The 15,480-nt window shown below is 36.9% G+C and overlaps 4 protein-coding genes across 6 annotated transcripts; 2 read left to right on the top strand and 2 right to left on the bottom strand.

The window, feature by feature from the left end:
* Window positions 686-1,451, bottom strand: LOC109706600 (MLP-like protein 423). Its single transcript, XM_020227541.1, has 2 exons — window positions 1,234-1,451; window positions 686-1,090 (listed from the first exon to the last, which is right to left on the bottom strand). The coding sequence occupies exons 1-2, from the start codon at window positions 1,412-1,414 to the stop codon at window positions 819-821; spliced, it is 453 nt and encodes a 150-aa protein (XP_020083130.1). The 5' UTR covers window positions 1,415-1,451; the 3' UTR covers window positions 686-818.
* Window positions 3,409-6,221, top strand: LOC109706951 (probable serine/threonine-protein kinase PBL28). 3 transcript variants are annotated; one of them, XM_020227977.1, is made up of 9 exons: window positions 3,409-3,555; window positions 3,701-3,775; window positions 3,893-3,996; window positions 4,080-4,264; window positions 4,633-4,831; window positions 4,963-5,126; window positions 5,221-5,325; window positions 5,625-5,747; window positions 5,824-6,221. In XM_020227977.1, exons 3-9 carry the CDS (start codon window positions 3,927-3,929, stop codon window positions 6,025-6,027), a joined length of 1,050 nt encoding a protein of 349 aa, XP_020083566.1. In that variant the 5' UTR covers window positions 3,409-3,555; window positions 3,701-3,775; window positions 3,893-3,926; the 3' UTR covers window positions 6,028-6,221. The 3 variants fall into 3 exon arrangements, with proteins under 3 accessions (XP_020083566.1, XP_020083565.1, XP_020083567.1); XM_020227976.1 differs by having other exon boundaries at window positions 3,409-3,620; XM_020227978.1 differs by lacking the exons at window positions 3,409-3,555; window positions 3,701-3,775; window positions 3,893-3,996 and having other exon boundaries at window positions 4,138-4,259.
* On the top strand, window positions 7,036-9,323 carry LOC109706952. The gene is made up of 2 exons (XM_020227979.1): window positions 7,036-8,015; window positions 8,858-9,323. Exons 1-2 carry the CDS (start codon window positions 7,387-7,389, stop codon window positions 9,126-9,128), a joined length of 900 nt encoding a protein of 299 aa, XP_020083568.1. The 5' UTR covers window positions 7,036-7,386; the 3' UTR covers window positions 9,129-9,323.
* On the bottom strand, window positions 11,307-13,517 carry LOC109706614 (protein ALTERED XYLOGLUCAN 4-like). Its single transcript, XM_020227558.1, has 3 exons — window positions 13,108-13,517; window positions 12,479-12,753; window positions 11,307-12,242 (listed from the first exon to the last, which is right to left on the bottom strand). The coding sequence occupies exons 1-3, from the start codon at window positions 13,460-13,462 to the stop codon at window positions 11,472-11,474; spliced, it is 1,401 nt and encodes a 466-aa protein (XP_020083147.1). The 5' UTR covers window positions 13,463-13,517; the 3' UTR covers window positions 11,307-11,471.

Below are 15,480 nucleotides of genomic sequence, written 5' to 3'. Positions count from 1 at the left end.
TCTTACATTTTGAAGCTTTTTATAAAGCCAAATTTATTGCCCGTTGAAGGAAAACAGTTGGCTGGTTTGACTTAAAATTTGTAATAAATGGATGGAGTTGTCCACCCAAAAAAAAATGAATGGAGATTATTAACTATATTTTCAAAACTGTTTTCTAATGGATCAATTATTTGGATAATATAATTAAGAGTTTTCAAAGCTCTCGGTGTTTTTATTTTATTATCAACTTTTTATCTTTTTGGCTAAAACAAAACTGCATTTGCTTGGTTGGAGTTTTGATTGGAAAGAAATAATGTGATATTTAAAAATCGCTATTCTGAGCTAGAGACTATTCTTTGAGAAGTCTCTAGTTTAGTCCGATACAGAAGTAATTTTGCCGTCATTAAGGACTCTTCTGTTGTGGATTGTTTTTGTGTTTGATTTTTTTTTTCTTTAATTTTCTTTATGTTTTTTTATAAACATCTTTTGGTTGCTCTTATAGAGGTCTCAGCCGTCTCAGTTTTGTGTCTAAGTTGATTCTTTTCAATAAATGAAGTGGACAGTATGCTATTTTTTTAAAAAAAAAGTTATATATAATGTTGTAAATTTTAATTAGTCAATATGGTTTTATCTATTGAATCTAAGTCCTTTTACTAATATCATCAGTTACTTTATCAGTGATTTATTTATACCTTAGCCATGCACATAGCTAGTAAAGAAGGATGATCATTAATAACATAAGGACATGATCCATGCATGAAGTACAATAACATTCATAAAGCAATCATTGCGACAACCGGCGTTATTCTCCCGTACTGGTGGTTCTTCTTCTGATAGCCCTAATTCTTAAGAAGGTACTCGTCCAGATCCTTGAAGGTCTCCGCCGCAGTCTCAAGGATGAGATCGGGCTCGGGGACCTCCGCATTCACCTTCTCGAACTCGAGGGACCAATTCACCAAGCTGCCGTCCCCGTTCGGAATAACCTGGAGAGTGGGCTTGAAGGTCTTGTACAGGTTCACCATCTCTCCGTCTATCACACTGTACGAAACCAGCTTATTCGCGTCGTCGGCCACCTCGACCTTTTCCTTCGAGAATGTAACTAACGGAACTCCTGCATTATGAAGCACAGTTTATTTACATTACTACTCGAAAAGTAGAAAGTCTAATTTCAAGCAGTTCTATTCGGACAGTACTTACTACAGAAGAAGTTATATACTTCGAATAAAAAAGATTAATGTTATCGAAGCATTTTACCTTCGGCATACTTGACGATCCGGATCGTGCCGGGACTCTTTCCGTCGCCCTCGGCAATCTCGATGCTCTTGTATTGACTGGGGAATACCTTGGGGAAGAGATCAGTGGAGTCCCTTATGGCTCCCCAGAACTTATCTGCAGGGGATTTCACCTCAACTTGCACATCAACCTTAGAAGCCATCTTTTATACAATGTGATATGAATCAGCAAAGGAGAGCTCAGAATATATAGTGCTTGTTCAGAGATGTGGGCTTCAATCCTCTGCATTTCTCATTAAAAGTTTCATCTACTACCACCTACTGCGACCTCTCACCATTATTATCACGTCGGTGCAACGGTAATCTAAAATATTTGCATGTAAGAGTACACCACTGGGTCCACAGCATGAACATTTGAGTAGATGCTTTTGAGAAATGTATATGGTAGCAAATGAATTGCTATAATATGCTTCTAAACGCACATGAGATGTCGACCTTGATTAAGCTAATTATTGGCGTAGTTACAGTGCACTGCTCATCTATCTTTTTCGTCTCATTCTTTTAATCAACATCCATTGCAGGAAAATTAAGATGGATATTTATGGAGTCGAATTGGTAGTTGGTACTACTGCACCAGAGTAGGGGACTCGATTTGTTTTTGAGAGAGAGACTTTTTTTCTCTTTAAAGTGTATGGGAGAAGGGAACTTTGAAAAATGAACTGAAAGTTTTTGAAATAGCTCCAGTAGAATATGTTAAATTTCCCAGATCGTTGAATGAACATGTCCTCTTCATGGATGCACATTTAAACTTCTATCTTTTTGTACGTCTATAGAGATTACTAAAAATTTTATGAAAAAGTTACTGATGTACTAGTATGATTGCTTATGTATGTTACATGCAGACTGAGTTGAATGTGATTTGGATCATAAGTATTAACATTGTAATTGACTTAGATTAACATTATTTGCAACGAGTACCTATAGAACACCGACATTTGAGATTAGAGAAGATATGCACATTCGAACAGAGATCAGGAAAAATGAATGGAGGTTGCTGATTTTCTATTAAAGGGAATTTTAACTTTTATATTTCCTAACTCAAGTTTAAATGCTCTGGTTCCCCGATTGAAAAGTCTCCTATATTTTCGATAATAAAATAAAATAAATTGGAGCGTAGGCCGGGTTCCTTACATGTTATTGATGTGGTGACAAATTTACAATATTTTGGATTCTATGCATGAACTAATCGACGCTTGAAATAAATAGGAAATAGAGGAGAGCGTGTTTTCAAATATATTAATCACGGTTAGTGCCTAAGTTTTGTGCAATTACAAACAAGTGAGCTAGGTCCTAGCTGTAAGTGGATAAGCTGAGAATTGAACCTCAGGCTTAAAAAACTAGGTGGTTTGAAACAGAACACACATCGAAAATAGACTAGTTAACTTCTCTTTGAAAGCTTCTCATTTGATATATTTTTTTCTTCGGTGTTCGGTAAAGAGTTAATGTAACAATATTGTTTAACGTCTCAACTAATATGTGGAATACGAAATTCAGCAGTGGGAGAACTACCCAGAATTCCAATATAGTATTAGACATCTACTAAAGATGTCTAAAATATTTTTAAATTGGCTAGCTTAGATTCCTAACTGATGCCATATGGCATAAGATTCAAAATTATTTCTCTTCCTGAAACTGAAATTTATATTGGTTTATGGGTGACAAAAGTGCCATGACATAAGAGAATCGGTGTGCTTTGCTTTATCTCAGTCATCCACAGATCTGCTAATATCTGCTCCCTGATCACTGTTAACAAGAACTTAAAAACAGGATCACAAGATGGCCCAAAAGAGACTTTCAAGCAAACCGTTATAAATGTCCCGCCATATGATCTACCGATCTTTAGCAAACTTGATTCAATGTACTGCTTTATTCAGCCAAAGATTCTAAAGACCTTATTTAATTTGAAAAAATCAGAGAGGCCAACAAACAAAAGGTTGTGCTTTAGAGGGATTTTTAAAGTAACAACATCAAACACGTTATAATTTTTTTATTAATTAAAATAAAGAAAAAGAAAATACAAATGCGGAGGTTGCGATTTGCGAAAAAGAAGGGAACGAAAGCTTCCTCACAACGGTTCTCTCGCGCCCATCGCCTTCAACTTCTCTCTCTCTCTCTCTCTCTCTCTACAACCCCAAACCCCTTCTCCTCTCCCTCTCTCTCAATCTCTCTGCTTTTCTTGGTCTTCAAGTACTCTGCTTTCCTTTTACATTATGCTTTCCTTCCTCCTCTCCTTCTCCCTCCTTTACTCTTTTGCAAAATAGTAGGTGGTTGGGACACGAGTTTGGTGGGTAATCTCTAAAAAATTGCACCATAGCTTCATTCGTAGCTCCGAAGAGACCCCCTTTCCTAGTATTACCCCGTCTCTTTCATGCTCCCTCTACTTCTATTATTTGCTTTTCGTTCTAATGGGTTCTCTTCCTCTGCTGCAGCTCTTAAAAGAAACCGTGTGTTCCATGACCTGCTGAAAATCAATTACTCCTCCGTTTGTTTCGTTCTAATATCAGGTCGGTTTCTTAATTTTTTTAGATGATTCTTGGGCCATGTTTTAGTTCTTCAATTGCCCATGTTTATTGATGCCCTGTTGTGTTCTATGGTTATATTATGTGTTTGTAAATGTGCAGTTGCATTTCACACTGGCGTAATTGAAGGCCCAACATGCCTTTCAATATTGTTACATCATGGAACAAGAGGAGGAGAAGCAAGTCACTCGATCATATCAATCCATGTAAGTGGTATAACACTGAATTTGTGGGGAATTTATTGGTTGGAGTGGTCAAATTTGAGGCTTTTAGTTAACCATTGCGGCAGGGATCTATAAGCCGGCGGAGCTTTGGCAGCTGAAAGATCAGTGCCCCGCTCCGAAGAAGCGTAATTGCTCGTCGGTGTTCACTCTCAAGGAAATGGAGGAGGCGACTAGTGCTTTTAGCGACGCGAACCTGATCGGGAAAGGAGGGTTCGGTCGGGTGTACAAGGGAGTTTTAAGGAATGGTGAGGTCTGTAAGTAAATTATAATGGATGTCGTATCGAACCGTAACTATGTCGTGTTTGATGCACTGTGTTATTTACCGAATTTGGAATCTGATCGACAGTAAGTAAATGGCACAACAATCTGAAAATGAATTGTTAATTAGATGGAATATGAATACGGCAATAAACTGTGCATAAATTCTCTAACCTGGCTTTAAATTTCGAAGAAATTCGGTTCTACTGTCATATTTTCAGCAAATACATTACTAATCAAGTGGCCAGCAATTAGGTGTAATCTCAGATATGCCTACCATAAAGATATGTTGACTTCTGAACTAGTTTTATTCCATTTTTTTTCAGAAACTTATTATTATTTTTCTTTGGCGATTTTAAGGTTGTTGCAATCAAGAAAATGGATCTATCACCTTCTAAACAAGCTGACGGCGAACGCGAGTTCCGAGTTGAAGTGGACATTCTGAGCAGATTAGACCATCCAAATCTGGTCACACTAATTGGATACTGTGCCGATGGGAAGCATAGGTTTTTAGTATATGAGTTTATGCCGAAGGGAAACCTGCAAGATCTTCTAAATGGTTAGTTTCGCATGGTAACCTATTGTCTATTTAATTCAAGGTGTATGAACATCATTTCTTCGTCTCATACCCTTTTTTCTTTATCTTTTTTTTTTTAACTTCTTCCCCCCCAACCTTGATTGGCATTTCAGGAATCAGTGAAGTGAGGATGGATTGGCCATTGAGATTAAAAATAGCACTTGGAGCCGCAAGGGGTCTTGCTTATCTCCATTTGAGTCCGGCTGTTGGTGTCCCCATTGTCCATAGGGATTTCAAATCCAGCAATATTCTCCTCAGTGAGTTCTTTGAGGCCAAGGTAATGTAGAGTAGAGTTTCTACCGGTAACGAATATTATCAAATATATTCTATAAATTGCTTGGTGTACTAGTAATGGAATCAAAACCCCTCAGATATCTGATTTTGGCCTCGCCAAGTTAATGCCGGAGGGTGCCGACTTATACTCAACAACGAGAGTTTTAGGTACTTTCGGCTACTTTGATCCTGAGTATGCATTGGTACGCTTCTCATTCCTTTCCGATACTAAACTATCCTGGCTAGTGCCAAACAATTCCATACCACCATCAAAGCAGTTATATTCTTTGATTAGCCACCTAATCTTGATTTTTCTATAAATTCTGCCAATAGACGAAGCATTTTAATGCCATGATTTTACCTGCGTAAAATCCTTCAAACTGGAGCTACAATTAATGTCTAGCTTTTCTTAGTTTCTTTATTTCTAAAGTTTCCGACAGCTCATTGTTACTTGTAATTATCTAATATCGGTTTCTTTACATTCTTTACTGTTGTGTTACAGACAGGGAAACTAACACTACAAAGTGACGTCTATGCATTTGGCGTGGTTTTGCTGGAATTGTTAACTGGCCGTAGAGCGATAGAGTTAAGCCAGGGTCCTACAGATCAAAATCTCATATTAAAGGTACGGTAATGAAATTTTCTAGAGAGTAGATGCCAGTTTCTGTACAGTAATAAGGAAACTGTTTCATCGATCTCAGGTTCATCAAATACTCAATGACCGAAAAAAGCTGCGTAAGGTGGTTGACGCTGAGATGTCTAAAAACTCGTACACCATGGAGTCTATTACAATGTTTGCAAATCTCGCGTCTCGCTGTGTCTGTTTTGAGAGTAGCGGGAGACCATCGATGACGGAATGTGTGAAGGAACTTCAACTCATTATCTATGCCAATATGAAAGTTTAAAAGCAGAGTGCTCAGGTTATGCGATCTTTGGTTTTTGGAAACTGTTGTTCAATTATAATTTTTTGCTTCAAACTTTTGTATTTTGCTGCTTGAGCTGTACTGTAAATAAACTATAAAGTCAATTTATACACCTCAATGCGCGCTGTCTCAAACTGCAGCATTTCAAGAGTGGTTCAATTTTTTTGAAATCAAAATTCTGCAATTGAAGAGGATCATGGAAACTGAAACTTCAATGTAGAGGAAGATTGAAGTAGACAATATTATAATTACTTTATTTAGATCAGGATTCCTCATGCTGTACTGAACAAGATTCAATGACCCGCACGTGGTAATGTCTCCAATGCTTGTCCATGTTAAGTGAATATTAGTTACAGACTTACAGTTCAAAATTAGAATAGAAAAGAAATGTATGGAAGGAGCACAATAAAAGAAAGAAAGAGCTGGTCATATATGTTCTGTAATGTAAATGCTTATATAGACATGGGCCTCAATGTAGATCAAGCCTCGGCACTGTGAAGATGGCTAATTCCAGTTGAATAGATAATAGATATTTGGTCACTACTGTTGGTATTAATTATGTAAAGCATTTAATAAACCAGATGGTTTATGTAGGAAGATGAATGTAATTACATATACAAAATGACAAATACGTAAGTAAACATTGGTTTTTCTTGTATTTTCATTAAGATTCTCTCGTTCCAGCAAAATGAAATCTCTACCGCAAGAGGTTGCAGTAATCAACAAATGTCCAAATGAATAATAACTACTATGGAGGCTGAACATTATACATCACTACAAATTGATATTAATGGCTAACTGCCGATGCGTCCGCTGGGAATCGAAATTAAAGATAAGATGGATACAGTAAGGCCATAAATTCTCAGCAACTTTGATGAATAAAATTTTCTGCAAGTTAGAAGTCTAATGATCTATCTGAAAAACAAACTTGGTCTCCATGAAAAACTACACTCTATAATAGTAGCCAAAAAGCGGGGTTTGCATGATAGAGATCAACCACGGCCCTCTTGTGATAGATGGTAGAAACTCGAAACTCCAAATATACAGAAAATTCTTACGCACCAACGTTTGCGGAGAATCGATACCCAGTGAAAAATAGCATCTCCCTTTGGTTACTCTAATAACTGATTCCTCTCTTTCCTTGAACCATAAGAAGAACTCATCAGAAAGAGAATAACTTAAAGCAGCCGTAGTGAACATTTGAATTCACCTAATTTTCTTTTTAAAAAAGAAAACTAAATAGTAAATAACCCAACCCTTCATTATCCTCCTCCCATTCAAAATGGACCCCCACTCCTCCTCCTCTTCCTCCCGTCCCACTCCTCCCTCTATAACCCTTCCATGGCGTCCTCCCCCACCTCCCTCTCCCTCTCGTTGGACTCCACCCTCCACCCCATCCTCTCTCGCCATCACAACCCTCGCCATTCTCATCGCCCCTTCTCCCTCTCCAAACCCTACGCTTTCGCTCGCTCTCTCCTCCGCCGCCGCCGCTCCTCTCTCCCCGCCCCTCCCGTCGCCGCCGACTCCTCCCTCGGCGGCGGCGGCGGCGGGGGATGCTTCCTCGACCTCGACGCCCCGGAGCGGCTCCGCGTGCTCGAAGAGTTCCGCTACGAGCACGAGTTCGAGCACGGGTCGCTGCTGATCCGGGCCATGAACGAGTCCGAGCTCGACGCCGCCGTCGAACTCCTCGCCGAGTCGTTCAGCGAGTCCATGTGGGCGCCGCCGCGCTACACGCAGCTCCTCGCCTTCCTGGTGAAGCAGTACGTGGTGGAGCGGCGCCGCCTCGTCCCCCACGCGGTGGTGCTCGTGGGCCTGTACACGAGCAAGAAGGGCGCGGAGGAGGCGGAGCTCGCGTGCACCGCCGAGGTCTCCTTCGACGCCGTCGGCGCCATCGCGGCTCCCCCGACGCCGCCGCCCCCGCCCGATTGCCCCTACATCTGCAACATGACTGTGAAAAAGTCGCTTAGAAGGTATCCTTATCGGAATCGCCCAATGTATGCTTGTCGTGCTATTTAAATTGTGTCTTTAGGAGGAAGATGTTAATTTAGTGATCATTTGAATTCGCTGATATTATTGTTGCTAATTGAATTTTGAATTTGTTCTCCATCACTTGGAATCTCCCGGTCACAATTCACAAGCTACTAGAAAACTATTGCCGGGATTGTATTCTTGCAGAAAATAGAAACATGACAACGCCGAGCTAAGAAAGGAATAGCTTGAAATGATAATATTCTACAGGAATGGCGGAGGCCGTGAAGTCGTATCTTAAGATTTGTTTTGTGTTGCAAGATAACTTGAATATGACATGAATAAGGGGGCTTGGCCAAAAAATTTGCGCATCAAATAAGATTTGAAATTTGCCCTGATGATTAATAGGTAGATAGTTGCAACCATTAGACCCATTCAGGTAATGTAGCAGCTTTTAGCCAAAATTAGTCAAATCAAAAGAGGCATAGAAAATTAGAAACAGGACCCCCAGTATTAACACCCACATTATCCTTTGTGTTGAACCGAACTGTGGCATTTGCAATTCGCCGTAAATTTTTTGTATCGACTCGTTCACAGAGGAAGACCTTTCCTTTCCCCTGCTCCCCCTTCCCCTCTTTAGTTCTGAAACATGTCCCTGATGATTATAAACTCGTATTGTGTTCATTGTACAGACAACTGTTCTCTTCATCATTGTTGTAAAATTAGAGATGTATTACTCGACGCAGATCCAAAGGCCACACGTGCTGCATATTAGCTCATCCGACATTCAACTAGGGATTTCCCGCATTATGGTTTATATGCTGATATTCTTTTTGTATTCTAGGAGGGGAATTGGAAAGCAACTCCTGAAAGCGTGTGAGGAGCTGATAATCCGAATGGGAGCTAAAAGAACTGTATATCTCCACTGCAGAATGGTCGACAAAGTTCCATTTAAGATGTATAAAAAAGCTGGTTACGAGGTTGTCCGAACTGACAGTATCTTAGTTTGGCTGAGTGTTCAGCGGCGCAAGTACTTAATGCGCAAACAACTACCAGAATCACCTTGTGATAGTCAATGTAATGCAACATATTTTAGCGATCAATCCGTCGCATAACTTTCATATTTCACGTTGTATCATACTCGCATCTTAGTTTGCTGGGGGTCATGTTCATCTCCTGATATTCAAAAGGGTGACAAGATTATCCTGTCGTAACTGTAAAATAGATAGATTTATTTGACATCAAAATAATACATTCCGGTCAGTGCAAATCTATGTTCGTGCTATTTTAATTGCCATAGTTTGAGCTAATTTGGTGTTTATTTGCTACAGTCCAAGTTAACTCAGGAATGCTATTGTGCTTGGTTTCATTAACAACACAAAGTAGAGGGTTTTATTTCTCTCTTCAAATTGAAGTTTACGTGTTCATCCCTTATGCTAGTGTGTTGCATGCATTTAATTTTATCATTTTACTAGTTTGATGGGTCTGATCTCGCTTGTTAATTTGTTCAATCTCGATTTTTCTTTTATTTTTTTTCCCTACTATTCGAATTAATAGTTACGTGTCTGTATAGAATAATACTCCAAGTAGGTAACGGCTTTGTTTATCCTATATCTCTTAAATATTTTAAATCTTTGTTTTTTCTTTTTTTTATTTAAAAAAGATAAAGGTATATTAATTTATAGTTAGGCATTTAAATATGATTTGCATAAACGACTTTTTTTTTTTTTTTTTTGATTTTCTCCCTCTCTTCTTATTCCTACTCCTAGTGGAAACAAGCTTTTCCTATTTCCTAATCCGTGTCGCTAAGTAACTTGAATAGCTAAAGATTGCTCTCTCTATGTGTGTGTGTATATATATATATATGCATGCATGCCCCATGGTTCTTCCATCAACGTTCAAACTTTGTCTCGTTGCAATCAAGAAGCTCTCTGCAAGATGGACAGGGTGGTTTTAGTCTCCTCCGACCGCGTGCCGTCGACTGTGAGGCCTCTGAGGAGGACAGAGAAGCCGCCGCGGCCACCACAGCTGCAGCCACAGCGACAGCCGCAGCTCCTGGAGATCGTCATCGTGAAGGATCCTTTCGTCCCTTACGTCCCTCGCAGTAACCGTACCAACGAATCCCGCCGTCGCCGCCGATTGGCCGACATAGAAGACTACCTGTCAGTCTTGGGAATTGGGTGTCTCTTTCTTCTCGGATTCGGGGTTTTGGTGCTCTTTTTCAGGTTGTTTTTCCAGGTTGCTGGTTAGGACTGGGAATTAATTTTAAAGACCAGTTTCAGGTTTGTTTTTCAGGTTGCTAATGATTGTGTGCATTAGTGAATAGTGATCAGGCGAAGTCCTGGATATACATATTTTGTAAAGGCTTTTTCTTTTAATTATTCTTAGTTTATGATTGAGCTTTTGGATGTTACCATGTTATGGTAGTTTAAAAGGAAAAAAGAAAAGGAAAATCACGTACAAAAGCTATTCATTTGTGCAAATATTTCTAGGGCGTGTTTGGTTCAAGTTGCGTAATATTACAGAGTAGTTCGATATATCTAGATTTCTTGAATTTCTAAATGAGATTACTACTAATGGTGTATTAGCGCGTTTGGTTTAATGCAGTAATATAATGCTGTATTACAGTGTTTATAGCATTACTCTATTTGGTTTAGTCTATAAAATTCAATAATTTTAACAATAAAATATAGCCTATTTCAAAACTGCCCTTATTAGCCATATTTGACAATTTTTTTTATTATTTACAAATAATATTTTTTGGCTAAATTTTATTATAACTATTTTAAATTTTAAATTCTAAATTTTAAACTTTAAATTGGAACAAAAATATATCTTTTAATATTTTAATTTAAAATATAAATATTAAATTTATAAATTTAAAATCTAAAATCTAAATTTAAATTTAAATTTAAATTTAAAATCTAAATATAAAATTTAGAATTTAAAATACAAATTTGAATTTTAAAATTTAAAATGTAAAATGTAAAATTAAAAATTTTATATTTAAATTTAAAATTTTAAAAATGAAAATTTTAATTTTAGTTTTAAAATTCAAAATTTAAAAATTAAAAATTTAAATTTAAATTCAAATTTTAAAATTTAAAATTTAAAACTTAAAATTCAAATTCAAAATTTAAAATTTAAGATTTGACAATTCAAAATTTTAAAGTAAAATTTTTAAAATGACGTATTAAATGGCTTTCAGAAATTGGAAGGGTAAATTTATAATTTTATATAACATGCAAGATTAGCCATCTTTAGTAATCCAAGATACACACCCATCCTCTCAGTAATATTTTAAGTATAATCTTATACCTTTTGTAATCCTGTAATACCGAGCAGATTACATACCGGATGAACCAAATACAATAATTCTAACAGAATTACCTGTCGGGATAATCTGAACCAAATGCACCTTATATGTTTAATCCAAACAAATAACTAAAATTGTACCACTAGAGTGGCGAATGCTTTTTTAGAGTTTCCAATAGCACCTCGTTCCACATATCAACAGGCCCGGGCAAGCACCAATGCAAGCAATCATTAGCATTCCTAACCCACCTTTTATCATAATGGGCCCCCGGATGCCCGTCGGCCCGAAGCATCATCGCCTTCGTCACATCCAAAAGCCCGAATTCTCGGCCCGGCCCATTAACCTTAGTCCTCCTAGCTCTCTCCATCTCTTCAAATTGAATCTTCCTCAATTTCAAATCAAAACCGCGCAATCCTAACTCATCCTCACTCAAGGGTTGAGTTCTGTTGCAGTACCCCCCAGTGAACCATGAGCCATTCTCAAAGTGTGATGGTGTGTATGTCCTCAGGAATGTTACAAGCCCGTCGCACTCCGCGCACGTACTAACGAACTCGAGCGCCTTTCGAACTACACTTCGGACGGCGAACTCGACGCCGAGGTCTCTTACGTTGTCCTCTCCGCAGTTGAGGCAGCCGACGGTTTTTCCGCCTTCGTACAAGTAGTGGGTTCGGAAGAACCAGTTACCGCCGGAGATGACCGCGAAGTCTAGACCCGGAAGTCGCGAGGTCCAGTTTGTGTTGATCTTGTCTAAGTGTATGTCATATGACGCAGTAGCCGTTCCGTTTACTATCCTTTGTATTCCTTCGACGAAGAATTCGGTCCACATGACCATGAGCGTGAAGTTGTGGGAGGGGAAGTGCCATGTTCGGAATTTGTCGCCGTCGTCCTTGTATACGTCGATTGGAGTCTCTGCCTATGTAACAAGTAGATTTCGTTGAAGAAAAATACAAGAATTAGCTACAAGCTCACTGAACTGTAGAGAGAAAACACAATTCATTTGCATATTACAATATTTTCAGGAAAACGCGTATGTAACTTATCTGAACTATAAATCATTTTGAGTTAGCTATGCAATCTTTTAGACAAGTACAGAATCAATGATCTTCCTTAAATTTGTTAGCACATTACTAGGATGTTGTGAGTGGTAACCTGAGATAAAAGGCACAGCAGGGACTCCATTTGGTTCCGGGCGAGTGAGTCTCCGATGAAGCCCATCTTCTTGCCCCGGACGACGGCGAGGAACGTTTCGGGATCGAACCTCGGGAGCTCGCACCCCTCGGGCTTCCATCTCCAGTACAAGTAGCTCGGCTCCTTCCCGTACTTCATGCAGTCCTTCAAATCTGGCAGGGTTCGGCACGTCGCGTTGTTGTATAGAGGCCCTCTTGGTTCCTTTACCCACTTTCCCACGGACAAATCACACACATCTTCCGCGCCATGCATAAATTCAAATGCAATATGTTTATTACTCAAAAAACATTAATATAAAGAGTCTATTTGGCGCTGCTCTAAGATATAGGTGGTGTCTTAATAGTGTTGTTAATAGAACTGAACTAGTACAACAAAGTGCCTAAAATTGATTCTTTCATAATTTATACTATACTTTTGAGGCTTGAAATTTAATTTATTTTACTTCCGGTAACAACGAATGCACCAAATATTTCTTATCAAAAACTCAACAAGAATTTGTTGTTGCTGTAGGAAGTGGAAGCAGAAGTGGAGCCAAACAGACTAAAAATGCTTAATGTAAATTAACAACAAAGATAATTAATGCTTTTTACCAGTTGCGGGTGATCTTTGAGTAGTGGCGAGTGAAGACTCATTGATGGGTGCTTCCTTGGTTGCAGGAGGAGACAAATTCTCTGAAATGGAGATCTCTTTAAGGGCATATTTGGTTGTGATATTGTAAGTGTTTGAAGAATACAAGATGAACAAAAGGAAGATGGTGGAGAGTAGAAGCAACAAAAACAGGAAGGATCCGATTTTCTTTTGGATCGCATTCCACTCAAGAGAATAGTATAGAGATTGTGAAGCTACCATGTTCTTGGACTGTGTGGTATTCATGTGAGATGATGACACAGCAGAGAGAAAAGATGTTCCAATATTAGAGGACTCTGATGTGTGCTTGCTCTCCATCTTTTGTTTGCTCAACTAGGAAGGACTACTTGGAGGATGCATGCTAATTAATAGATTATGCTTTATCCTACATGGCAAATGATGTGAAGGTAATTAATTGTAGGATTCAACCAAACTCAATATGAAAAGTGATCTCTCACCAGGCCTTGGTAGAAGCTACTAATATATTCTAGTGAACTAGCCAAATTCAGGGTTTCTTGTGCTCTTGCTATAAATTGGGTGCACCTGTAATTATTATATAGTAGAATTCTCAATTGGGTGCACCTGTAATTATTATATTCTAGAGTTTTGGCATCAAATGGGATTAATTAGAGTAATGATACGAAAGAATTTGATTCAGGTCTTAATTAAAGTGATGGGTCCACAGTTTGGTGGAGATCTTAGGTGCATGTCAATGATTTAAGTTTCTACAAAGAAAAAGAGAGAGAGAGAGAGAAGCTCCAATATTTGATCATGAAAGAAAAAAAATGGTGAATAAATGAGTAATCCTGTGACCAATTCATTACAGGACAAAACTATGAAGTCCAATCTCCTGGAGAAATAAAGACATTTTGTGGCTTTATTGACATAAAAAGATTAGACTAAAATCTTTATGTATACTCAAATTTCGAAAAAAAAAAAAAAAAAAAACGCCTGCATTTGTGGAATTAGATACAAAATAATCCAAAATGAATACTCTGTTATATTCAATTTGACTTCGGTTAATGGTGCAAGATCCATTTTGTTTTCGAAGAAAATCAGAACCACGCTTAAATTTTAATTTATTATAATTCTTTGTTTGAACTTTTAAAATTATTCAATTAAGTAACATAAATAAATTTAATTGATTAACTATTAACGTGTTGCTAATATAAAAATAATTTATATTTTAATTGTTAATGTATTATCAATCACAATTGACAATCCTATCACATCATTTTTTTTTGGTGATATACTAATATTTAGTAAAATAAATTAAATAATATAATTTAATAATTAATTAAATTTTAATTACAATAATTTTAAAATTCAAACCAAAATATTATAACAAATTAAAAATCTAAAAATTAAAATATGAGCACTCCTTTAAACTGAGGAGACCAACTAATACTGGAACCATTACCGATCGTCAACAAAAGACTTGGTGGTTGGTATCCGAGATACCAAATTCGAATTCTAGTTGATTCACATTTACAGTTAAATTTATTTTTAAATAAAATAAACAAAACGAATAGCATGCTATCTATTTTTTTTTTAAAAAAAATAGGAACTATTACTAATAATTGAATAGTGTTGAAAAAAAAGAGAAATAGGCAGTGACTTAGCACAATTTCCGGAGCAATTTTCAAGGTTACACGGACACGGTTGCAAGTGATTAATTCACAGGGATGCTCCTACACGTGGCCAAGAGTCCAAAATAATTTACAGGCGCAGGTCGTGCAAACAACTACATCCCCATTCGGGGCACAAGGAAGCTTGTGACCACGCTTCCAATAATTTGATTAAAAATATTTGTCGGCAACTTTGAGACTAAGGCTCTGTTTGGATGCATAGTTAAAAAACTCCATAGAATTTTTATTCGGTTTTGGTCTAAATAAAATACGGAATTCTGTAACTACAAAAAAATTCCACAGCTTCATTTTTAAGCTGTTTTGATACAGATAATATAATTCCATAGTATTTATAACAATTAAATTTCTAAAATTTTAAAATTTAAAATTCAAAATTCAAAATTCAAAATTTAAAAATAAAATTTTAAAAATTAAAATTCAAAATTCAAAAATATATAAATTAAATTTTAAAAATTTTAAAAAATTAAATTAAAATTTAGTTTTAAAATTTGTAATTGAAATTTGAATTTGAAATTTTAAAAAATATATAATAAAATTTTAAATTTTAAATATTTTCATAAAATTTATAATTACAATAATTAAATAAAAAATTAAATTAAAATTTAAAGTTAAATTAAAATTTTTAAAATTGAATATTAAAAATCTAAAAATAAATTAAAAATTTGAAATTTGAAATTTAAAATGAAA

This window comes from Ananas comosus, linkage group 2 (genome assembly GCF_001540865.1).
Source record: "Ananas comosus cultivar F153 linkage group 2, ASM154086v1, whole genome shotgun sequence".
Classification (NCBI taxonomy): Eukaryota; Viridiplantae; Streptophyta; class Magnoliopsida; order Poales; family Bromeliaceae; genus Ananas; species Ananas comosus.
This window is presented reverse-complemented; position numbering and strand designations above follow the sequence as displayed.